Raw genomic sequence first — 25,582 nt, forward strand, 5'->3', positions numbered from 1 at the left:
AAAATACAAATTCAATTATATGTACAAAATGTGTAACAATGTTTGGAATGAACACTGAGACAGTGTTCATTAAAAAAAAAAACATTTTTTATTTGCTTATTTTTTTTATAAGTAGCACTTGGTATAATATAGTGCCTTAGTAGAAAATATAAATATAATATAATATAGTATTTCGTTAATATTACCGCGATTGAAGCTTGAACCTTCTCAGCCATGCGTTGTAAAACGGCAAGCTTTCTTGCGAGGTAATACTTCTTAAGCTTAAAGGGATACTACAACGAAATTTCAGCGCTTATTCTTTTGTCTATATGTGTTCAAACGTCCAGTATCACATCGAACACACCAATATCTTGTTAGAAAAGTCACGAAAATGAATTTTAAAACGAATTAAACGATTAGCAAAGACCACCTGGTGGATGTCGCTTACGCCTCGCTTGTAATGCCCGTCTAGGAACCTTGGCAGATAGTGACGTTTGTCTTGCCTCCGGCCATGACAAGAGAAGAGGGGAAGGAGGAACTCCCCTCTTCCCGAGATTGCCTTTAGTGTGTCCCAGATGTCACTATTGTTCATGCACAAGATTATAGAACATTAACCCGTCACTCAAAATTCTTACAAAAGCAGCCGCTTCGGTGGCTGGAACGACTAGGGCATACTCTCGACGTCAGCCTCTGTAACTTTGCTCGTCCCGAGACGAACTACGTCACGATTGCGTCGGATGTCAGATGCTCTCCGCTGGCTGTTCTAATAATAATTGGGTTGTGGGGATATTTATACAGCGCGTAGTTGGTCTTAAAGTTGCGACGAGTCACACGCTGTAGATGAGCAATTTAACCAGTGCGGTACAACTGGTACAGCCGCTAGCCTGGGGTCTTTAACGTGCATCACGCAGTAGTGATACACGACCGCACGCCGGTACGATGCTCATCCAGATCGAAACGGGCAGGGGTGGGGCTCCCAGGATCCCTGGGTTCTGCAGCGCGAGCTTTCGCTCCACGCGCGTCGAGCTGGGTGTGCGCTTCAGCCCACTCGGCCACCGATCCCTCCTGTTGGCTGTTCTCCGAGCGCTTGCCAGAGTGGGCCGTTTATAACGAAAAATACAGCCATCAGGCTCAAAATACAAATGTGCGATTGTCATTTACGAATATTGTGGATCATGTTCAGCCTATTTTTGATCACGACGGGTATATTTAAAATTTCATTGAAGTATCCCTTTAAGTCTTAGCTAAAGTATTAATATGAGGTAATGAACTATACCAAGCAACAATTTTGGCCCGAAAAGCACCTAGAATGCGAGCGCGCAGTCACAACAAACAACTCGCAAGATTCAAGTTTCAATTGCAGTCATACAAACAAAATACTGTATTTTCTGCTCATATTTGCCGATAAATCACAACGTTAGCTTGCTACCAATAAAAAACGAAGCAAATTATTTTTTTATATATAAAATTGGTTCGGATTTTGTTAGATTTTCGAAACATTTTACTGTCTTTACTCATTTTCACTTCAAGAAAAAAGGAAATTTTGAGCATGGTTCATACACAGTGCGAAGTAGTTCTTACAAGACTTGGTTGCCAAAGGAAGAAGTGAGGCTTTTGGCGTCTGAAATGTGTACCTACATCTTGATAAGAAAACATTTATGTAATCTAAAATAAACCTACATCTCTCATTTACCTGCTTAAAGAGGGAAATTAGTAAGGCTCTGCAAGGAGCCAGACCTTTTTTTACTATGGTTCTTGAGGTAAAAACGAGTATAGGCAGTTTAGGAAACACAGCATGTCACACATTCTTTTCACTCTGCCAAAGCGATCTCCCCCAGCGTTAGTAATGCGAAAGCATTAACTGTCCCAAGGAGCGAGCCGACGTCATCAGCCGTGCCAAACGGCAGACAAATTTTTCACACAATCAACTTATAAATTGCCGGGACCGGGTTGTACTGCCCATATTGCATCTGTCGTCACATTTTCAGTCTTGCCTGTAGTGTCTTTCATTTCAAACAAAATTTCTACATATTATAATAACTTCGCAAAAATAAAAATTAATCCGACCTATCCGGAGAGCAAGTCGTCTGCTCCATGCGCAGAAGTTGCGGTGACGTCATAACGCCGAGCTCCGATTCACTCCGACTGAAAGATAGTGGGTAGACGTCAAAGCAAGCTGCCATGAGGTCTACCCACTATCCTTCAATCAGAACCAGATAGAGCTTGGCATTCTGACGTCAACACAACCCCTGCAAAAGATGCAGACGAACTTGTGCTCCGCATAATTTGGGTTGCTGTTTCAATCGTGTCTATTGATGTGCCAAACCAATGTTGGGACAAATCAGCGACCATCAATATTTTGCTCAGCTCCCTTTAAAGAACCGTGCAGATTGGTGACAGTGGCGCCAGCTTCTTTTCACAGGCGCAGCTCTGCAGTCACGTGTAGGAAACTGGGTCCGTTCATAACAGAAATCTGTAGGCGCCTGTTTTGTCTACCGGATGTTTGACCGGTCTCCGAGTGAGTGTGGTGGAGGACACCAGGCAAACCGCTCAGAGATGCATTTCAGGCGTCACGTCCCATTCCCAGACACCAGGACCTGCCCGACCTGAATTACTTTATTACAGTTTCCGTCCGCTGTACAGCTAATGTGCGACATCACAGGGATTCCAGTTGTGGATCTGCCGATGGGTCGCTCAGGCCACACCCGACAGGTCGGGTTTGGGCTTCTGCGAGATTCCGGACACCAGCTTCTTGAGTTCGCCGATGGCCCTCCCGGGGTTTAGACTCTGTTGGGCGAGAGATGACGGGTGTTAGATGCATCCACACGTGTCCCAATGTCTGGTTCACCATGAGCGAGACCATACCAAGTCGGAGAGCAAGTCGACTGCTTCTCGCGCAGGCGATGTCGGAACGACGCCAAGTTCCGATTGCCAGTTTTGTACACTCTTACGTTTGTCAATTTTTATAAATTATCAGTTTGCCTGGTTTCATGTACAGTTGACAAGTGATTACTAGTCAAGGTACAATAGCTGTGTTACTAGTTCCATTGTTTATAAGCTGCCTACTCAGGTAGTTTCATTTCCTTGAATTTATTAACATAATTATCGGCTTGAAAGTAATAAAGAAAGTATTTGCATATTTTCTTTTGTTATTTCTTAATGGTACACACATATTGGAAACATATTCAATATTTGAAGCTATTTTTTTCTGATATTCATATTCGATTTGTATTTGAAACATTACTATTCGCAGAGCCCTAGTAAATGTAAAGGTATGGCTTAATTAGAAACTTCCTGGGCATCAACCAGAAACACCAAACCAGCACAGTTTACGAAAATATACGACACATTAACTATCCTACAGCAATAAAAAAAAGAAACCTTAACTGAGCCGCATTGTAAAGCTCAGTTATCTACCGGAATGCACCTTCGCGCCAGCACTTCTGCTCCCCGTGGCCAAGGCATGCAACTAAAGCGTGCTGCCGCGCATTCTTCGCGTGACAAAAGTAGCCCCAAGAATTAAAGCTTTTTCTTATAGCCCCATTTTATCGGCATAGCATTTAATTTCACCGGCTTGCACAACACTTCCTTCTTTCCCACGAGGGAGGCGAGGTAGCAGTTGGTTGGTAGTGCTTTTTGGTTACGGTCGGTGGGACTCCTAGCACAAAGACGCACTCTGACAGGAAACTGAGGATTTAATTACGTTGCGCAAATGTTTAGACTGCCGGAAGTTAGCCAGCTCCAATCGGTGTCTGGTGTTTCGGCTGTATACAAGATATTTAACCAGCGCCGTACCACCTTTTTAATGTGCATCCCGCAGTAGTTATGCGACCGCGTGCCGGTGCGACGCTCGTCCGGATAGTCAGGGGCAGGGGTGGACGTGGAACCGAAATCTAGAAACCCTTTTCTGGTAGCAAGGAGGGGGTGCGCGGGTAACCCACCTTGGGGCAGGTCTTGGTGCAGTTCATGATGGTGTGGCAACGGTACATAGAGAAGGGGTCCTCGAGGCGCTTGAGGCGCTCCTGGGTGTTGTCGTCGCGCGAGTCTATCACCCAGCGGTAGACCTGCATGAGGGCGGCGGGACCCAGGTAGCGGTCGCTGTTCCACCAGTACGAGGGGCACGAGGTCGAGCAGCAGGCGCACAGGATGCACTCGTAAAGGCCGTCCTGTTCGCAAAAGAAAAATTTCGCCGTGTCTCGTAACGTATTTGATAAACTTGGAGTGGAGTCCGACTTAGAAAATCTTCCTCAGCGAGGTTAAAAACCTTTCCATTTGTTGATCGGAAAAGGAAGAGAACTTCCTGGTCAAGTAAAGGGCCGTCCCAATGGGACACAGCAGAAGCTGTGTTTTCTAAATCCGTGTCATATGCCGTACTGAAAAATTTTCCTCTGGCTTCGGTCCGCTTTTGCACGTTTCTTTTTTTGCCGGGGGGAAAGCTTCCTTCCGCTTGCGTCCCTGGACAGAGGCTTGGAGCGTGCTCGTCATGTGCGTGCAGACAGCCTCTCACACGCTCTGCTGGCTATCGTCAAAGCCTTCGCCATTGCCGTCGGTCCCCAATCTCCCGAAACAAGAAAAAGGGAAGAGACAAAAGCGAGAAGCGAAAAGGAAAGCCATGCGGTTTGCGTGGTTGATGTCCAAACTGAAAACGGACGGGCGGGCCGGAACTTTCCCTTCTTTTGAGGGAAGTGTAAGCTTTTTTCAAAGCTTTCACGGTGTTTTGTTTGGACAGCCCTTAATTAAGACAATCTACAATGAAGCACAGTTGTCTGGGTCAAAGATAATCTGCTTGTAATAAGAACTTGGCAAGTACAACCTTGCACAGCCCTGCTGTATGTTATAACTCTAAAATGTAACTTTGAAAATGAGTTCAGAGTTGACCCAACATGTTTTTTTTAATTTCCTTGAGTATATATACCTTCCAGTTATTTCGAAATGTTGGCACTTTCTACACATGCCTCCCCAATGCTCAAGTAGCCCTTCAGTGTGCTGTCTCTAGGTTGCCAGGATGTCCACAAACACTGCAGATGCACTGTTTTGGGTCTCTATGGGTAAACTCAGTGAGTGAGTTTGATTTTATTCGAGCTAATGTGAGGGTGCATCTGTGGAAGGGTGAGTTAGTATAAGTCACTGATGGACAGACACACGTGTCTGTCCATCAGTGATTGAGCAAGTGAGGAAGCTTGTGAGTCTGTACACAAAGACATACAGGGTGTCTTTAAAAACGCGGGCGAAATCGGTCCTGCGATCACTACCTATGATTCGCAGAGAAAAAAGGTTGATTCTGTAGTTGCCTGTGCCATAGGATCCATTAAGGAAAATTATTAGCGTTCAGTGTAATTGAATAATGAATTACCTTTTAGTAATTGAAGCTTTAATCGTCAACTTTAATGGTACGGTTTAAATTAGAAACATCATGCAAATCATTAAAAACTACTAAGTCCACCCAAGCTACAATAATGTAAGGCATGCACAGTATTTTACGGCGTTCCAAAAAAATGCTTAATTTGGATGCATTCCTAGGTTTTGGATACTTGTTGGAGCGCACCTCTACGCCAGCAATCCCGGGCCCCGTGGCCGAAATGCACAGCATATGTGTGATGTGTGATGGCGCACATACATTGTGCATTTTGGCCACAAGGAACCGGACTGCTGGCGTGGAGATGCACTCTGGTAAGAAACCGAAAACTAATAAAGCGTTCAAATTAACATTTTTTTTTATGGCCGTAAAATGCAACGCATGCCTTATACCAGTGGTTCTCAAAAGGGGGTCCGCGGACCCTTTGGGGTCCGTAAAGGCATTTTAGGGGTCCGCGAAGCCAAGCTTTTTCAGATCAAGCCTGGCAATAAAAGTTGTTTTTTCCTAGATTCAGAAGAAACATTCTAATTTTTGCATGCGTCTTCTCGTGTATATGCCAGTAGGAGAAGTCTACTTTAGACTAGCCCTTAGTTATATCCATTTTTTAAATTTTTATCAAAATTAACCTACATTTTCCCCTCCCCTCACCACAATCGGGGTCCCCTATCATCCCTGCCGACCCACAAGGAATCCGCGAAACATGAATGGCTGAGAACCATTGCCTTATACCATCATTATGTGGGTGGATTTAGTAGTTTTCGGATGATTCGCATCAAGTTTGTAACTGAAACAGTACCTTTAAAGTTAATAATTAAATATTTAATTACTAAAAAAATTAATTACCCAATTATACTGAACGGTAGTAACCTTGGTCAAATTTCGACGTTGAGAAAACAACACGGTCCTACGTCGTACCATCTGAAAAGCCTACACGTAAAATTTTAAGAAGCAATTCCGCCTAAAAGTTTATGAAATCGGCCAACAAAGTCGGAGTGGCTTCACGGTCACCAAAATAGACTCATTCTAGAGGACTATGAGCGGTGCATGGAGCAGCACAGTCAACGCACCTGCGTGGACACAACCAACACTGTGCAGGACGTCAACAACTGGAAGAATTGTTTGGTTTGTTTCTTACTTCTTGAGGTGTGGAACACGAGGGCGAGAGAGAAAAATGAGTGTGCGGGTGCCGTCCACCACTTCTGTTGGTGACATAGCCGACGTCTCCGTATTCCAGTAATTGGCGAGCAGGACCAATGTTGCCTGCCGCAAGCAAAGTCTCGGTTTCGCTTTGTGATTTTCATTTAAACGAGGTTAGCAAAAAAACTAAACAGCTTCTCAAAGAACAAATGACATAGAACCGTACAGTAGTAGTTTTGACGCGATAATCACCCATGATCCCAAAATTTTCAAAACTGACCAGAGTTCTTCTTTAATGGGCCCTTTGGCACACACCACTACGGTATCAACCTTTTTTCTGTTAAGTGCGTACCATATTTATTTGAAAACAGGTCAACCTCTTTGTGAACAATGCTCATGCGTGTAATTCTCTGCAATGCTCAAAAAGAGCCAATCATTGCAATTTGAGGAAGAGGCCCAGAGAATGAGCAGGCACCGATAATGTCAGAATGCAGAAACGAGCTCTGTATGGATCACATTTATTTTATTTCAAACGTTATCTCTACCTTGCCATTTGACTGCTACTTTCGTGAGTGTTAACGATTTGCCTCCTTGGGTTCTCTGGGAAAGTAAACAGATGGGTTTGTTCGTAAGGAGGTCGACCTATTTTCGAATAAGTACGGTAGTTTCCGCAAGAGCAATTCGGCCCGCGTTTCCAAAAACGCACTGTATGTGAGGTCGCGTCTGAGTGACTATGATTGCGACTGAGTTAGTGTGTGTATAAATCTGTGCGTAGCTCAGATACTGAGTATCAGTGTGCGTGTTAGTTTGTGTGAGCAACTGCACGAGTGAGTGAGTGTGAGTGTGCATAAGTGAGTTAGAGCGTACAAGCGACAGTGTTAGTCAATGTGTGTGTGTGTCAGTCCAAATGTTAGTGTTTGTGAGTGTCTATGATTGTGTGCGAGTTAGCGTGTGCAGGTGACTGATTGCATTGGGGAATGAGTGCATGTCAGTGAGTGTGTGTGTGTGAGTGAGCATGGCTCTAAGCGAGTTAGTGCGACTGTGATTGTGTTTGAGAGAGTATGAGCATATGAGTGTGTGTGTGAATGACTGTGCACGGGTGAGCGAGTGTGATTGTGGAAGTGAGAATGGGTCTGTGTGTGAGTGAGTGACTGCCCACCAGCTTCTTGCGGTCCTCGATGCTCTGTAAGTGCTGCTGTTCTCCAAGCTTCACCTCAGTCTTCTTCTGCAGCCAGGGCTGAATGGACTTGTACTGCTCATAGAACAGGGTCATGTCCTGCACAGAACAGCGGCCACACGACAATCATTTCATGAGAACCTCCACTTCTCACCACATGTACCAGAACAGCGGCATTATGGTGCCTGGAACGCGTCTTTAAATGGTGCGTTTAGCGTCCTATTTTGCCCATACATCAGAGGTGGTTCCGAAGTGGCAACAAATGACGTCAAAAAGGGCCGCATTGTCATGCAGCCGGACGAAGTCCTGGCAAGAAGTATAAGCGGATGCTAGTGTCACTGTTGTGGTGGTGCCCCAACTTTTCATTGTTAAAGCTATACTGGGTTGAGATACCTGCAGCAGAACGGGCCACAAACACCACCGCTGCTCTGGCACTGCCAGAGTCGCAGCCGGAGACAGTGTGGCGCTCCTATGACGCCACACAGTGCGCGTCGAGGAACGACTATTTAGGATGTGGAAAGTGCACCGAGAGGCACCGAGACGACAACTACGAGGGAGAGGCAGCAAGAGAAATGAGGGTGCCATCGGTACACAAAAGAACGACCAAAGGAAGACATTTTTTTCTAGTGGCTGAAATTTGTGTTCTGACAACCGAAAGGTGCGTTTAACAATTATTTTGTTCATGAGAATAGTCTGGCTCACATTGAAACGGGCATTATGAAACAAAATAATAGCTGTGAACTATAAAAAGAAAGAAACGAAGTGATTGAAAGTTAGTGCATCACTGATAAAAATATCTCAGCAAACAACCCATTGAAACATTACTAGCAGTTCAAAAAAATTGGTTGCTTAGATTAAAACCTAGCGTTTCACATCTAACGGTTGGTGTTATCCGACAAGTCACCATTTTTGGGAGAATGCCTGAAAAGTAGTAATAATATTAACTGTCATGGGCTAAGGAGGGCTGTGGTACTGGGATTTTGCCTAGAAATAATGATCACTAATCTTTATTACTTTCATCATTCCCCTGGGGGTGTGACCCCATTTCGAAATGGTTAAGACCTACCATAGAATACTGTGCATCCGCCTATTCCACAATAAGCGGCCATTCCCAAATTCGTAAGATCTGAGAAAATACACACAGTACATTTATATGTAAAACTGATGACCGGACAAGCGTCCAACCCCCATTTTTTCACAAATATTTCCAAGTTTTGAGTGGGTGCTTGCCCGGTATTTTACGGTAGTGCAGTTAACAAGTAACTCTGGTCAAAACTTGAACCACTCAAACTTGAACTTGCAGTAAATGACAGATTTTAATTTACAGAGACTAAATACGGACACTGCCAAAATATTACACTAATGGGAAACTGCGATCCTCTAAAACCGATATTAAAAATGCTACCAGCAGCTCCTCAGCGGGCATTCACAAGTTCGTTGTTCATCAAGCAACCTTGTGCTCCGATGTCATCTTTGGATTCAATGAAGTTTCTTGTTAATACTGCCATTTCTTCCGCCACGTTTTTCTGCTGCATTTTCAGCCGTCCCAGCGGACGATTTCTGTTTGTTATGTCATGTTTTAGCGGCCCCAGTTTCTAAGTGCTCTGAGGATTATTGACCCCCTGCTCACTCAAGCGCATCATGGTGCCAAAGGTGGCATTCACTGGCGACCATGGTCAAGTCCGTTCTTAATGAAAGCAAGCTTCTGATTAGCTTTCACAATGCTACTGCAATGTGCACCGTACACCACCAAGATGGTAGCTCTTCTCAAAAGGTGAGCTGGGGGTCATTCTGAGCCCGCACTGAGCCGGCCTTCATCGTGGTGAACTCGCTTTTCAGTCAGCAACTTTATGAATCTGTATTAATATTTGCTACTGATGCTTGACAGCTATGAAGCAAAGCAGTAAAACAGCCGTACAATTGTACTTGACTGATCAGAACCGCACTTGCGACTAGGCCAGTCGTACGTTATACGGTACCGCGGTACAAACTTCGTGTCACCCAATAGCCCCGCGGCCGATTACAAGGATTGCCATTTCGCTCGAGCAGGTAGTTTCTGTTTCGCTGTAGACCCCCAAAACAAAATTTTAAGATACAATAGGTACAAAACTACACGAGGCATTCCAAAAGAAAATATTACACCTCATAATTCAAAGACACTTCCTTCAATAAAGACATTCGTAAACCTAAAATCGAGAAAATGTACCTGGGTTACCCTTTAACGAAGCACTTTGTTTGTAACAGAGAAGTCCCAGGTTTACATTGTGAAATGTACTATGTTCCTCCTTATAATCGACTGCCATCGCAACTAAGCCAGCATCGTACTGCCTCACGTGGCTACACCCCCCTTTTCCCCATGCGTCGCTGCACGCCTCGCAAAGTTACAAGCGAATGCAGTGCACTTCGGCACATCCAAACACAAATGTGTGAAGCAGCCTTAATCCGTGGGTGAGGTGGCCCAGTGTTTCCGACCTGGCTCTTTGCTTTTGCGTCGTCTGCTCTCTATGGAGCGGCACTCCACTCACCGGAACAAGGTCCTTCACCACGTACATGTGGGGCAGGGGGTAGATCTTGGTCGACTGGCCAGGATTGTCGATTTTGCTGCAACGAGCAGGCACAATGGACTACTGACAAACATCTACACTTGGCCGTTGTCTCGAGGCTGACAAGTCCGGCAGTGACGTGACAAACGTTTGTAACTATACACCTATCCAGCACTTGCCGCTCCAGCGAAAAAACGAATGCAAGCGTAGTAACCGGTATAGTCGAATCTCATTAATTCAAACTTGAGGGGGACTGAAAATTTGTTTCATTGAAGCAAAGTTTGAATTAACAGGAGTTTGCTTCCATAGAGACGCATAGAATGGGACCTACATGTTAGTTTGAATTATCCGCAAGTATGAATTAAAAGAGTTTGAATTAACGAGAGTCGACTGTACATCCCAGAAGAGAACTACTGTGAACGTGTTCCACAGCCCAGTGAACAATGATAGGACAACGCAGAAGGTGGTTATATGGTCTATAGGCCGGAGTGCTTAAAAGGGCACTGAACCACTTTCTGCGATAGTCTATTTATGTTCATAACTCGGACTAAGGGACCTAAACATTTTAAAAAACCAAACATTACATTCACGTGTGGCCGATATTTCTCTACTAAAGTCGGTAGCAAAGGTAGATTACCCCGGAACAATCGCAGACACCAGAGTGTGCCGTCGGATTAGGAGAAAGGCTTCATCTCGTCCGACGGCACACTTTGCAGAGATTTTGAGCATGTGGGCTGTCGTTGCTGCTATAAAAAGACTCTTCTCTCCCCTCTTGGTGCGAGGAGGGGGAAGAAGAAACCCTTCTTTTCACTCCTCTTGGCGCAAGGAAAGGGAAATTGGGTTTTTCCGTCGGCTGCGCAGTGCGCAGAGAGAAGAGAGCGGAGCCTAGGCATCTCGCCAGTAACGACGTGATGAAGGGAGAATCTTCTGTGTCATCTGCTTGAAAAACTTGTTTTCAAACATTCCTCGCGTTATGCAGAATCCTACTTTGGCAATATCCAGCTGCTACGCGTAATGTTGGATGGTTCTGAAAACTTTTCCCAAGTTTACTCACTTACTTCATGGACCACTGAACACTGGTGGCAGCCGTCAGTGCCATCCATGACGCCAACCACAGCGACTATGATGATTAACCACACAGCACCTCCGTCCTCAGGTACGTGACGGCACCATTCCTCCCGCATTGCGCGACTGTGCTAAAGCTATTGCTTTTATTTTTTCACACTTTCTGGGCAAAAAGTACAACTTTTTGGGATGCTTAGAGCCCATAGACTGAGTTACAACCATAAATAAACTATAGCAGGAAGTGGTTTTGGGCCTTTTTTACCCTTTGACAGTCGAGTACTTTTTTACCCCGAAAAATGTATCCTAGTGGTCCGGTTTTGTTTCCAAGGAACTAGTATCATGAAAAAGTAAATTCTCAGGATTTTTTCCTTCATTATCCAGTGGGAGCACATAGTGAGTGCTTGCAAGCTGTTCAGGTTTAGAAGCATAGAATGAAACTATTGAAGGCGAAAAGTTTTCACCTTTCTTTCGTTCAATCCCATTCTGGTGAGTCAGCTACCGCCAACAATCCGGCGGTTTCAGATTGCAAACTGAGGGTGCTTTACGGAGCTTCTCCGTCGGATGGTAAGTTCTCGTCCTCCGAATTCATTCCAAAAAGCATTAGAGTTCCGAATCGGGAGAGAGCCGGCTCCCGATTGCCACTACCGCCGGAGCAGCCGACGTGAGAAGTGACCATCTAGAGTGTATGTGCAGAGCGTCTAATTTTAAAACTTCTGCTGGCGCTATAAATAGCCCCAGCAAAGCGAAACACTGCGTGAATTTAACGTTTAGAGTTCGCCACAAACATAACAAATAACAACACCTCCTGTGGTGCGTGCGGTTTCGAGTTTAAATGGCTACTTTTAAATGTGTAATCGTCGCTGTACACATAGGACGATGGCCGCCAAAGGGTTAAGGACTAGAAAGTAAACACCTATGAAAAGCGTAAGCGTGAAACACGTGTAAAAAAAACAAAAACGCATTGCGCCACATCGCTGAGCGGCACAATTATAGCAGCCGTTGCTGACACTGTGATGTTGGCAAAGCGGCATTCAACTTTGTCATAGTGCTGGCGGCGGCTGCTGCTACAGTTGTTCTGCTCGGCGGTGCAATTTTCAATCCAGTGTGTTTGACGCCTTACAACCCCTTGCTAAAAAGGGTTGTAAGAAAGCAATCTGATTTGCCCAATAGACTTCTTCCTAAACCGACGCGCCCCATTGCGGCAAAATACCACGCAGTGCACTCTGGGAACTAGTTGGCCACTCAGTTTCGGTTTCGACTGAGCAGGTTCATCTCATGCTATCACGCCACGACCGAACGCGCTGATTGCGTTTTCGATTATCTGACTTTTTACGAATGTACAATACACTCATTCTCGAGCGATACAAAACGAAGACTGGGGCACTTTCCTTGGTTCCCGAAACACCAGATATAGTGCATGCGTATGCAAACATAGTAAGACGTGGCTTAGTCACCTCACCCCACGAGTGCATCGTTGAGCTCAATGTCAGTAATCCCGTCTAGTACCAGTGAACTACAATTGAAATTTGGTCCCTTGAGCACTACAAGTATTTTGTTTGCCAAACGTCCGCTTCTTGTTACTTCATTGGGCGAAAAGCAAGCCGCATCTTCACAGGATTATCAAAGTTGAGCCCAGCGTTGGCGCATGAACTTTTAAGGAAACACAGCACACTACTGCACAAACTTTACTATGATGTCTTCCTCGTGTCATCACATATCTCCCACTCAAATTTTACGCTGATAGAATATTAAGTTTTCGCAAACGCTGAGATCGGCTTGCTACGACGGAGGCACTAACAAGCGTCCCTTACTCCTCGCTAAGCCTTTTTGGACGAGCTCTTCCTGACGCCCAAGATCTGTGCCTGAACGGTGTGTCTGAAATTATCTCGGCATACTCAGTCACAAAGAAAGCAAACACATAACAAATATTATAGCCATTAGCAACTGTCAAATGTGCTTTGAATAATTTCGTTCGTTTGGCACACCGCATAGGGGTTCATGCCCGTCCGGCGCACTTCCAGCGAATGGTGCGACATTCTTCACAGAAGTGCTCGACTTTCGCTTTCTTAAAACGGTTTTTATGTGCGAATGTGCCTACATGATTGCAGGATAACTTTATGCGCAACGCGATGTTAAATATTAGTGGAATGCAAGAGGGTGGAAACTAACGGTAATCGCAAAAAGTTATATTTCGTCTATGGACGCACGAAACAAACTTCCTGATCAACAATACTAGTGTAAAGGCTCGAGCTCGATGTATGCGTACTTACTGGTTGCTACAGCTTGCTGATTCACACACAAGCAAGATCCCCAAGCTTCGCAGCGTCAAATTTCCCAGCACTGGCTCGTTCACATACCTCGAAACGCTAACAGAAAGGCTCAAGTACAAAAATACAACAAGCATGCGTTACGACAAGCTATACGTTTCGGGCTTGTACTAAAGCTTCGAGGTCTGGCCATTTAGGTTAGTTTAGAGACCACAAATGACACTCTCGGGACCAGAAAGCATGAGATAACGGCCGTTAATAGTCCACGCTCTTTGTGTGACCTCTTGTCGACGTGTCGATCGAAACCGAATCCATGCCACTCTCCTCCCTGGTCAACTAGTTCCCAGAGTGCAACGCGTGCCGTGTTGCATGCAGGGCTTTATGGAAGTAGTCTACTGAAATTCTGCCGGTCTCTTTTACCCCTAAACATGTTATCTCCGGACTGTTTAAGCATAATATTGCGTCAGTAGTTCACCACTAGAGCTTACAAATTTTTAAAACATGTTACTGAAGTGGCCACGTATTGCCAGCTGTTGCTTTAAAAACAAAACTGGCACAAAAATTAAAAAAAAAAAAATTTATTTTTTAAAAAAATTTATTTTTTATAGCAGACACGAATGTTCTCAAAACGAGGGCCTAAATCTCAAGCAGCACATTGATAGGTACTTTGTGCAAACGGTTTCTATGGTGTCAACTCTCCTGCCCGTACAATGGTCGGCGTCGTGAGGTTTGCGCCGATCACCTCGCCAGATATCGACGATCAAGTTTCACAAAAACCGATATCTTCGGCACTCTTTTCAAGCCTCGGTAGCACGAGCCAACAACCGTATTGCCGTCCGCTACAGGAACACCTGCCTCTCCGTTGCCTGGAATGTACGACTAGACACTCAGCAAAACCTTGTATCCCGTCCAAGATATACAGCAGGGTTTATCTGCACATGCAATTGCTGTGCGAGAAGGTTCCTCGTGTTGTCATGAGCACAACCTCTTGCCGAAGGACGTCCCTCCAACAGCTATTACACAGAAAGTGGCTAGGTCTAAGCTTTCGTTAAAAATAAATGTCGGACCATGGTGTGACGTCTAGTGCAAAATTCTAACACGCTGAGTTTAATGGGGGTTGCCTCGAGGCAAAAAAGTGCTGGCCTACGGATCCCCAGGTGGCGAGTTTGAACACCGGTCGAGGTGCCTGCAATCTGACAGAGGCTTGTTGCGAAGAAGGTTTCGAGGTTTCAATTGCACATCAAAAGATTTCCAGCTGGTAGAAATAAATCCCGAGTCCTACGCCGGGGTGTGCCAGATGCCCTATCAGATAGTTTAATGCACACCATGTGCACACTTCATAGGTGTTCCTAGAACGAAGCAACACTACCACTAATCGGGCTGATAAACCTGGCAATCTTCCAGAGCTTTCCATATTCTAGAGCTCCTTATCCTCAGTGCATGCGGGTGATCAAGGAGCAAGGTAGGTCCCTGCCTACTTCACCATCGAGCAGCTCACTCCTCCTTTCCTGCCCATCAACCAATTAGTGTCGAGCTTCACGGTCACGCTTTTATCCCGGCTTCACTTTTATCTGGGCTTCACGAAATGCCAAACACCTAGCCAAAGAATGTTTCACATTAAAAAATAAAACACCAATGAAGCTCAAAACAGGCTGCCCATTTTGTCTTTCCATCTGATTTGGAGGATTACCGTAACATACATTAAAATATTTTTCAAAAGAGTTTTTGCAGCCGGGCAGTCTGAGATGTCGGGAGAAAAATATGCACCGTTTCCGAACGACAGGAGCTCTGTGGTTACCAGGGTACAAAAATAAGAAAGGTAGCGACATCTCCCTCCCCCTCCAGCATGCACACTTTTCTTCATTATTTTCTCACATCACGACCTCCAAGAAGGTTGCCGTCCACCTTCTTGGTGGTCGGCGTAACAGAGATCTGGCACATAACGCGCTCTATTAAAGAAGATGACATGAACATGCCCACAAGGACTATAGGCACGTGCACAGTCCTTGTGTTGGGTAAGCACCGAGGTGTGGGGACACCGAATGGGTCAGAGCGCCCCCTATAGTTCGATCTCATCGTCAATAGACGAGCTTTGGCGGTCGCCGCGTCGAACCGAAACGCCGCAACCACCACGACGACGCTCACCAGATGCAGGCGAGGGTGTTGCGGCCATCGATGTTCATGGCGCACGACCCGCAGATGCCCTCCCGGCAGGAGCGGCGGAAGGTCAGCGTCGGGTCCACCTCGTTCTTGATCTTGATCAGTGCGTCCAGCACCATGGGCCCGCACCTGCGACGGGGTCCAAAAAGCGGCGATGTCGGAGAAGTGTCGTGCTTTTGGCGAGCCACAATCCAGGCGGTGTCGCGAATCGCACGACGACTCGACGGCACGCGGAAGCTTCGGCAGCCGAGAGTCGGGACACCGTGAGGACGACAACAATCTAGTCTGCTTGTGCTTTTCGCTTATCGGGATCGCGACGTCAGACAGCGTGACACTCCGACCTTCACAACGTCCTTCCTTGCCACTTCGGAACCACTTTCGACGCACGGGCGGAACGGGACGCCTATACACCAGTGCGATGCATTCCGGGCACTGCAGTACCGTCGCTCCGTCACGCCCAACGGTGCGCCGAGGCAGTTTCCGACTTTTGCCTATTTGCGTCGGGCTTCGACATAACACGCACAGTCCGGTTCCTTTCTCATACGTCATCTGGTTTTGTTCCCATGACCGTACACCAATATATAGCCTCCAGTCAAGACTATATTGAAGATTAACAAAGACTCGAATGATGAACGGTTCGAGTTCTCACTCACTACAGACACAGGCGGTGAAAGAAAAGCCAGAAAAAAAGCTGCAGAAATGTGCATTCAATCCCGAGTACATATGGAAATAATTCCTCAAGTGTTGGCAGTATGCAGTTTTGGGTGGGTAAAGTACATCTGAGAGGGACTGGAAGTAAAGTACAAGGTGAGTGAGAGGTTATGTACTTCAAGTAAAGTAGTAAGTACAACAGGCACAATGTAGTTGAAGTAAAGTAACATAAATACAATGTACACTCAGCATCAAATCTGTCTAGAGCTCGGCAGCGGTGTGCCCCAGATTGCGCGTGCTCCAGGCTGCGAAATCAAGGCGCTCGGTGTGGCGACACACGCGCCGGCTGCTCCACATTATCGTGAGTTCCAGTTCCATACTCACGTGAAACCGCTCATGGTGTGCGTGGGAAGCTACGGATTTTCTTGTTTGCATGCAAGGCTTCTTCACTGCTACCAATTGAAGTGCTTGTTATCTCTGCACTTTCGATAAATTGCTTTCACAATGAGAACATAACTGCGGCTTGTGATTCTGCGGTAATGAACATGTGTCGGACACTAAACTCATTCAGTTCCTTAAAGCTTCCTGCCACTTATGCAAGCAGCACCAAGTTCGTAACGACACTACCAATTGAAATATTTGATATCTCAATGAGTCTTCCAATATATAGAGTGTCACAGACGCTCGAGTTTTCATGCAAATATTTTAATTCAGATAGCTTCGATTTAGACCAAGACTAAAATGAAAATGTGATGAATGAACAGAAAAAAACAAATCTCGAGAGAAAATAATTTTGAGTGTTTATGCTGAGGCATGTGGTGAGGCACGCACAACCAGTCGAGAATAGGACCGAATTGAGCCGCTGTTAGGGTTACAATCCTTGATGGAAGCAAGCGCGAGAGTTCAGCGGTTAAATTCCTCTCATAAGAATGTGCGATATTGCAAAGCCGGCGGCGCGTGCGCTGCCACACTGTCTTTATTTTGCAGCCCGGAGGCGCTGAGAACTTTTCTGGTGGCCAGCGGAGTCTGCAGAAGTGTCAGCACAGACGTTGGCATCTGCCCAGCGCTGCACAATGGTGGCACATGCTCAGAGGCACGCTATCTCGGGCCCAACGTCCGCCGGCAGATGTCGCACGCGCAGTCAAGTGCGCACCGCTCCAGCGCTCTAGACAGGTTGGATGCCGAATACACTTTCAAAGTAAGTATACAAGCACTTCTTAACACAATCTTTCATAATACCGTTTCATTCCCCTATCAGTGTTGTTTATTTTCACTGCTATGCATTGCCCCAAGGGTAATTGGGAGTGCGTCAGTTATTTTCGGAAAAGGCGGCGAACATTGGATAAGGTGAAGGGGCCACAGAGTAGTTATTTTAGTCTCGCTGACAAACTATTTAACACAATCAACTTATAAGGCACTTATTTGTATAAGTTTTATAGCCACCCTTACTTCACTCAGAGAAATGGCCAGATGAGCGATGCGTCGTCTGCTGGCGTTTCTGGTGCAAGTAGAATATTCCTCCCAGTATTTCTTCAGAGTTGACAAAGCATTATTTTGCGATACAAATTTGACAACACCAAACTTGGGGATTATACGTTAAAGTCGGGAGTTGTACTTTCCTCGGAAAGTAAGAGAAAAAGTACTTTTAAGTAAAGTACAAGTACACACTCAAAGAGTGTACTAGTATAAGTAAAGTACAAGTTTTCTAAAACTACCTGAAGAAGTACTTTAAGTACAATGTACTTAAAATACTTCCCAACACTGGTGGTACGTTACAAAAAGCATAGAACACCATGCGCATGCCGATGCCAAGAGGGTCGCCCTTTTCGAGGGGACAGCCTGCAGATGGCTCATTAAAAAAATATTAACCCACCGGGCCCACCCCGTACACGCCGCCAGCAGCCCAAGGCCCACCGTCTCCCACTGCACCTCCTCCAGAAAGAGTGTTCCACGCCAAGATACCAAAATGTCTTCTGCCGCGCGGCATATTCTCTTTGAACTCCAGCATGTCTGACACTTGAAGCAGATCGGGGACTCGCTAAAGATGACTTAATGCATGACCCTTGTCTCGTGGGCATTACTAACATGACCCCTCTTTCCCCTGCTGCACAACAGACTATTTTCGAAAGTAAGCACCATCTTATAGCTGTCATGCTAGTCATCTGAGTCAGCCACAGTTTGATCGCATACTCTTGGCACGCATTGGAGACGAGGGCTGCTTCAGCGTTTGGCACGAAATTGGCTCAGCTCGTACTGGAGTGCCCCGTCGGCGTTCGGCGAGGACTTGGTTCCAACCACACGCTACGTGCCCAAGAAACGGTGGCGTCATGCCCAATAGATGGATGAATGCTAACGGCTGTACGCTTTATAAGAACAGACGGTATCTTGCGCCATCTAACCTAAAAACTTAAAACCAAAAGAATGATTCCTCCTTCGCCAAGCTTCTAAGCCAATTTGCTTTCCCTCTGTAATTTTGTAACTATCACCAGAACGGCCTCTTGGGGATTGGGCAAAAAAATCCAGAAACATCCCCCCATGCCCCCCCCCCCCCCCCCTCCCCTGCCTCTTTCCCCCTGGCGAGGGGGTCGCCGATTTTCCTTCGTCACAACTCTGGTCACAATTTCCAAAATATTGTGACCAGCAATGTTGCTCAATGGGGTTTTGAAGAGGGTCCATTAGGCGGATTGGAGCAGCCCCACACTACAAACAAAAAGTGGAGCTCACGCGTTCAGGTCCACCTCGTACGTCTGAAGCCTGGGCTTGTCCCCCTTCTTCTCAGGGTTCTGCAATGTACCAAAGCGACACTTCTTCACATATTTCCCACACCCACCCAATGCTAACAACACACTTCCCTGACTCTTCTAGTTCCAAATTATTAACAGTGCCAGAAAAAAAGCACGAGATGAGAACGAGAATGTTCTGTCTCTGCACACCTCATACTTGTGCCTAACATTTTTTTTTGATACTGTTAATAGTTTAGCTTTATGCAACAGCTACAGTCTGTTGCAGGTTAGGAATGGCAGGACAAGCTACTCCCAGAAAGCCCTCCATTGTTTCCACCTTGGCAGAGCAAACGCCAGAGGGAAGGAAACCACCAATTGTAGCGAGCAGAGAGATCTATGGGAGAAGGCTGTCCAGCTTTCTTTAACCTGCAGCAGACCACAATACAACTTACAACCATACTACAGTGACTCTTCCAAGCTAACTTACCCATTGAAGACTAATTTTTTTTTTTTGTCATACACACTGCAAAATTGTATTTAAAATTGGCAACTTGCAAAAAAAAAAAAAAAAATATATATATATATATTTATTGTGTTTTTAGGTGTTGTTTGTCACTCTGACTATTAATTTCTGACCATTCACCGTGACATGCTGTTGGAATGGTAATAAAGGGCACGAGTAACCATCCTGATTAGTGGCTGAGGGGGCTAATTCTCCAAAAACTCCGGGACGTTCCGGCCAGTCGATGTGTCGTTTCCCATTCCCCAAACGTGAGCTTCCCAAAGCCTATCGTCACTGGGCAAGTAAGTGGCTGCAAAGGTTGCCAGGCTCACCCATCGGTAGATCTCAAACTTCTTCACTCCCTTGTCGCCGGCTGGAGCCGCCGCCGCCGCATGTCTCAACTGGAAACAAGCGGAGAAGCCCGACAGAAAAACTTCAGCCAACACGCCTTCACAAAAGCAACGCGGTATCCACACATTTTTAGACAGATTGTTTTAGAGCTTCTAATGAGATGCCCAAAACAACATCCCAACAACTATAAAGTTTCATCACTTAAAAAACAATGGTGCTTTGAGAAAAAAGAAAAAAAAAAACTTGTTCAGCGATAGTTAGAAGGACAACGTGACTTTTCTCTTGTCATGACAAATAGCATCTCGGCACAAACCTTCAGGCAGCTCCCCCCCCTATAGCTTCTCAGTACTCTCACTAATGGTTTAGAGCTCTTATATTTAGCACTCTTTTCCTGGGGCCTTTTACCTTCATGTACTTTTTCTTTGCTGTCTTTGAAGCCCAATGCCTGTACTAAATCACTATCACCTTGAGCAACTGCAGGGTTGCTCAAGGTGATACGTTGAGCAACTGGGGGCACAACATTACCGTTAAAACTGTCATGCGAACCATTCATGTGCTACAGGTTAATAATCTCAACAATGCAGCTTCTAGACCTAATTGGCTTTCGCTTTCTTTTGGTGATGTCGTGCCCCTACGACTTGTCAGTGTGCCATCAAAAAATTTTGTGGTGTGTCTTCAACTGTGCATATCACACAATTATTTCCCATCTTCTGGTCTTAGCATCAGGTGATATTGAGACTGACCCTATCCCTGACAGCACTGAATACATCGCTATTCTGGCATCGCTGAAACATATTGAAACTAGCCAAGAAAATATGCTTGCAAAAATTACACTCTTGCAGAGCGATCAGTGAGCGGCTGTTGCTAGAGTCAATTACACGACGGTAGGATTGATAACATCAAGCAGGATTTACAGCTATGAAAAGTGCATCATTGTCATCAGAAAAGTACACCATCCCATCGAAACTTTTCAACTTGAAAGTTGGGTGTGATGATGCAGAAAACCGTCTTCATTGATCTACCTTACTTTTCTTCGGATTACCGAATTCTCGGAGAGAAACATGGCCGAAATCAAAAGAAAACATTATTAAATTCTGCTTACAAAATCTCGGCACCCAGCTTGACCCTACCAACTTGTAAGATTTCAGAGAAAACAAAGAGCGTCCAATAATTGTAAAGTTACTATGTTATAAATACAAGGAATCTATTTTGACGGCCGGTTCCAAACTGAAAAATACCAGCTTTACCGTCCGAGAGGATTATTCGTAATCCGTTCACCTAATGCGCGGTAAGTTTTTTCGACTTGCAGAGCAGCAAAAAATGCCCTTCAAAGTTTGATTTGATAAGCTTCTAGTTAATAACAAGTGCAACCTTTACAATCCAGTTGATGACTGGGCACAAGTCTTTGAAGCACAGCTAAAAAGAAATAAGACTGACCGTAACACGCCACCACCCTGCCCACGGATTGAAACTAAAAAATCACAGTCTCATCTTGTTACATCTACAAATGTTCGAAGCTACATGCCAAAAAAAGAAGAGATATGCAATCTTCTCAGCGATAGCAACTCAGATATGTGGAGCGCAAGTTCGTCTGCTTCTTATGCAAGCGTTGTGGTGACGTCAGAAAGCTGAGCTCTGATTGGCTCCAACTGGAGGATAGTGGGTAGACCTCAAAGCAAGTTGCCTTGAGGTTTACCCACTATCCTTCGATAAGAGCCAATTAGAACACGGCATCATTCCGACGTCCCCGCAACTCCTGCGCAAGAAGCAGACGACTTGCTCGTGGCATTTGCCATGTTTACGGAAACTTGACTAAAACCAGACATTAGTGACAACAAACTTTTTTATCCGAGTATGAACTTTTCAGTATATCGATGCAATCGGCCTTGGCACCGTGGTGCTGGTGCCCTTGTGGCAATGTAGAATAAATTGTCTTCCTTTCATGTTCAGCTGAATTGCAACTATGAGTTATTTTAGGTTTACTTGCCTTCACAATTCAGTACAACGATTGTTATGGTGTGTTATCAAACCCCAGGTAGTGACTGTTTGTTTGTTAATAAACTGCATACTGCACTAAATGAAATAAACCAGCCGTTTTTCCAAAGCAAATCTTTTATTTTTCTGAGATTTTACCTTTTCGGAAATTAACTTTAATGTCTATGTCACATTATCCAAAGCACTTTCTTGACCTATGTATGATGTTCAATCTCGTTCAAGTGATCAATATGCCTACCTGCAACGATAATATCCTTGACCTGGTATCTGCCTCATCCCCTGATCTGGTTGATTCTGCTGTGTACTTGCCCGGTCTTAGCAGTCATAAAATAATAAATGTATGGATATCTTTGCCTGTAACTATTAAGTTGCCCTTCTCAAAGGTTATTCGGGATTTCAACAAAGCCAATTACGTTGGTATTCACAATGAGCTTACTATCTTTCTTTGTTTTTCTCTCCTTTCTTTTTTTTTTATCACAATCTGTTGAGAAAAATTGGGTATTATTTAAACAAAAGCTAGTTGACCTGGTCAATTGATATGTCCCTCTATTACATATTCGTGGAGACGCTGGTAAACCAAGGTACGATAAAAAAACTTAAAACTCCCCATAACAAAAAAACGCCTTTGTCGAAAAGCGAAGGCTAGTGGGTCCCCTTCAATGTGGAAAAAGTACTTTGCTTACCTAAAAGAGTATACTGCATTAATTAAAGCTTCCAAAAAAGAAGTACTTTCTCCTAGATTTACCTAATATTCTTTGTCTTAACCCCACTAAGCTTCAGGAAACGATAAGACCCAATCCCAGTACCCAAATTATCAAGTTGTTAGACGATGATGGCGCCGTTGTACCGGATGAACTTGATCCAGCAATAATGAATGATTTCTTTCCTCTGTCTTTACACCTGAGCCATCGCATAACAATCCTTTTCTCCCTCCCCTTCCGTTTCCCCGAATGGCACCAATCACTGTCACCGCAGCTGGCGTTGCCAAACTCATCAAGAACTTGAACGTATCTTCTGCCCCGGGCCCCGATATTATTTGCTCCAAAATACTAACAAATATGAAGGATATCTCCAGCTTGTTTCTTCAGCTAATCTTGAACCAGTAATTGTCTGAAGGTTGCGTTCCAACGGACTGGAAGATAGGCCACATCATTATTGTCTATAGAGGCAGTGATCAGTCGGTAATTGTTGTCCAATATCGCTCACATGCATAGCATCTAAACTTTATGAGCACATAGACTTTTCTAACATCATGAATCACTTAACCTGCAACAACTTTTTCTCCCAAAATCAACATGGTTTTCGCCAGGGTTATTCTTGTGGCACCCAACTATTTGAATTACCACACAACCTACACACTAATTTTGATTCACAGTCCCAAACGGATCAATTTGCCTAGATTTTTCCGAGGTGTTTGACTGCGTTCGTCACCTCCGCCTCCTCTCTAAACTGTCCAAAATAAATATTTATTCCTTAACCTTTTCTTGGATTTGCAGCTTCTTTCCTCGAGAGTTAAATACACAGTCATAAACATACTATTAGAATCTAACCTCACTAATGTCTTATTGGGTATCCCACAAGACAGTGTCCTCGGTCCCCTCCTGTTCTTGATTTTCATTAACAATCTCCTAAATTCTGTCTCCTCTAACATATGTCTGTTCGCCGATGATTGTGTAATCTATCGCCAAATGAAGGGCACTAACGATCATTCCATTCTCCAGAATGATCTTGAAAGAGTAACCAAATGGTGCAATCAATGGCTAATGTTACTAAACTCCATGTATCTTAGTCTCTGTTCTAATTCTATCTTTTGAAGAGAGGCAAAGACCGAGGGCAATTTTTTTTCGACTGCAGTGCCATCTACATGCATCCGGATCTTGATAGCAGACTATTAAACAGCAGTTCCCCATAGGCATTTCAACCGATTTTGTCAGGTAAAAGAGGAAAAAGGGCAAGTGCTGTTCTCATCATTTGGGCAGTTCTGGTAGGTCATACCGCCCAAACATAAAGGCTCGTTTCCCACTCTCCTCACCCTACTCCAGGTCTCTTGCGAACAGTGCAGGCTTGCTGCCGAGCCAGTACCAAAAGTGTTGGCTAATAAACCAACAGATCGCATATTTTTTCTGAAGTTTTCAAGCGATCGCTTTTTCAGGTGCTCTAGCCTTTAGTGAAGTATACTATTACGCCGAGTAAAGCTATACGCACTCCGGAGTGCGCTTCGGACGGAAATGGCTATACGCACTCCGCTTTTCTCGTATAAAAAGAGTGGACACAACGAGTTTTCTAAACGGTTCCATGGCATAGGGGTTAGGGTGTCCGCTTCATACGCAAGTGGACGCGGGTTCGATCCGCGGTGGGCCTACTTTTTTTTTTTTTTTTCTCAAACATTTTGTTTTGTCGAGGCATTTGGCGATATTTACGACATTTCCTTTTTTGCGATGAACAGTAAAAAAGAAAAAAAAATCGAATGTTGTCGAGAAACTTTGCAGAACTAAATGGTATCGGACTCCCTTTCCGGAGGTGCGATCGGGGACAGCGGGGCTTGGATTGCCGGCTGGACGCCGCGAAGCGGCGTGTACTGGTTACGCTTTGCAATTAGCAGCCGATACTGTCGCCGCGAAGCGGCGTGAACGCAGGCGGGGGGCTGTGTTAACGAGCGCCCCAGTGATTCACGCGCCGTTCGAAAAGGGTGGCCCGAGCGGCATGATCTCTCGGAGGAGTGCGTATAGCCATTTCCGCGCGAAGCGCACTCCGGAGTGCGTATAGCTTTACTCATTACGCCTAAGTGCGTTAGGTGATACATATTAATTAAATGAGCCTCGTCATCGGGATTCACGACATTAATTGATGTCGCGACATATTTTACCGTGAAGCGCTGCCGAAACGATGCAACGGTTGTACGTCGGTAGACGTACGTAACGACCACCGACGCACAACCGTTAATCAACGTGTTTCAAATAGAGGACAGAGCCGACTAGGCCAGTGCCCCGACGAAAGCTGTGGCACAAATCCGCTGGCGCACTAGAGCAGCTCGTCGAGCAAAGCGATGCCACATTTCCCTCGTACGCGCATGTAGTACCTGTATTAGCGATTCAAAAAGAGCAAATGCCTGCAAGGTCAGGTGCGATTAAAAGCAAGCTGTCGGCATTGGGCCAACTCGGATACGCACAGTTATTCGAAAAATGTTGCGCCAAATAAGCCAACTCACTTTCCCATTTTGGGCTAAGTTATTTCTCGTGTTAAGTAGGCAGCAAATCGGATACTTCCGAGCCCGATTCGTGCAAAGCACTCCCTGCAAACCGATGACCCCTGGGGGCACGCTCACGCTAGCTCTTCGGAGAGTTGGTTCGTGTTTTTTAACCCTTCATTCAATGTTGAAGACATGCACGAGTATTCTAAGATGATGCTGTCACTCACCGATGCGAATCTAAAAGTGGACGATGCTAAAAGGAGGGATTTCTTGGCGTACACCGATGCAGCCATCCTTGCCCCTGAGAATCTTTCCCGAGCGGCTTTGGATTGGATGTCATTGGATTGTCTAAGAAATTTTATTACGTATGAAGAGCTTTCTTCTTTTTTAATCATATTTGTCGAATATGTACAAAGCCTTTGATTAAATTCCGTATTTTTAAACATAAAATTAATATATTATTATATTTTAATTAAACTGGTAAAA

The 25,582-nt window shown here is 45.1% G+C and overlaps 1 protein-coding gene across 1 annotated transcript; it reads right to left on the bottom strand.

Annotated features, from left to right (window-relative positions):
- Positions 1 to 2,577: 2,577 nt before the first annotated feature.
- LOC8029214 (succinate dehydrogenase [ubiquinone] iron-sulfur subunit, mitochondrial) lies at positions 2,578 to 25,431 on the bottom strand. Its single transcript, XM_029968433.4, has 8 exons — positions 25,324 to 25,431; positions 19,893 to 19,961; positions 19,060 to 19,118; positions 15,670 to 15,813; positions 10,175 to 10,250; positions 7,632 to 7,748; positions 3,921 to 4,145; positions 2,578 to 2,766 (listed from the first exon to the last, which is right to left on the bottom strand). The coding sequence occupies exons 1-8, from the start codon at positions 25,387 to 25,389 to the stop codon at positions 2,674 to 2,676; spliced, it is 849 nt and encodes a 282-aa protein (XP_029824293.1). The 5' UTR covers positions 25,390 to 25,431; the 3' UTR covers positions 2,578 to 2,673.
- Positions 25,432 to 25,582: the final 151 nt, after the last annotated feature.

The sequence above is a fragment of the Ixodes scapularis genome, unplaced genomic scaffold, assembly GCF_016920785.2.
Source record: "Ixodes scapularis isolate PalLabHiFi unplaced genomic scaffold, ASM1692078v2 PGA_scaffold7__128_contigs__length_106722199, whole genome shotgun sequence".
NCBI classification, from domain to species: domain Eukaryota; kingdom Metazoa; phylum Arthropoda; class Arachnida; order Ixodida; family Ixodidae; genus Ixodes; species Ixodes scapularis.

Bases quoted from the DNA above. Each gene is read 5' to 3' on its own strand.
- LOC8029214 (XM_029968433.4), bottom strand. From the start codon at position 25,389: ATGGCTGCATCGGTGTACGCCAAGAAATCCCTCCTTTTAGCATCGTCC. The intron at 19,119-19,892 runs GTGAGCCTGGCA...GGTACATTGCAG, and splicing joins AGTTTGAGATCTACCGATGG to AACCCTGAGAAGAAGGGGGA. The intron at 10,251-15,669 runs GTGAGCGTCGTC...TGCTCGTTGCAG, and splicing joins AACACCCTCGCCTGCATCTG to CAAAATCGACAATCCTGGCC.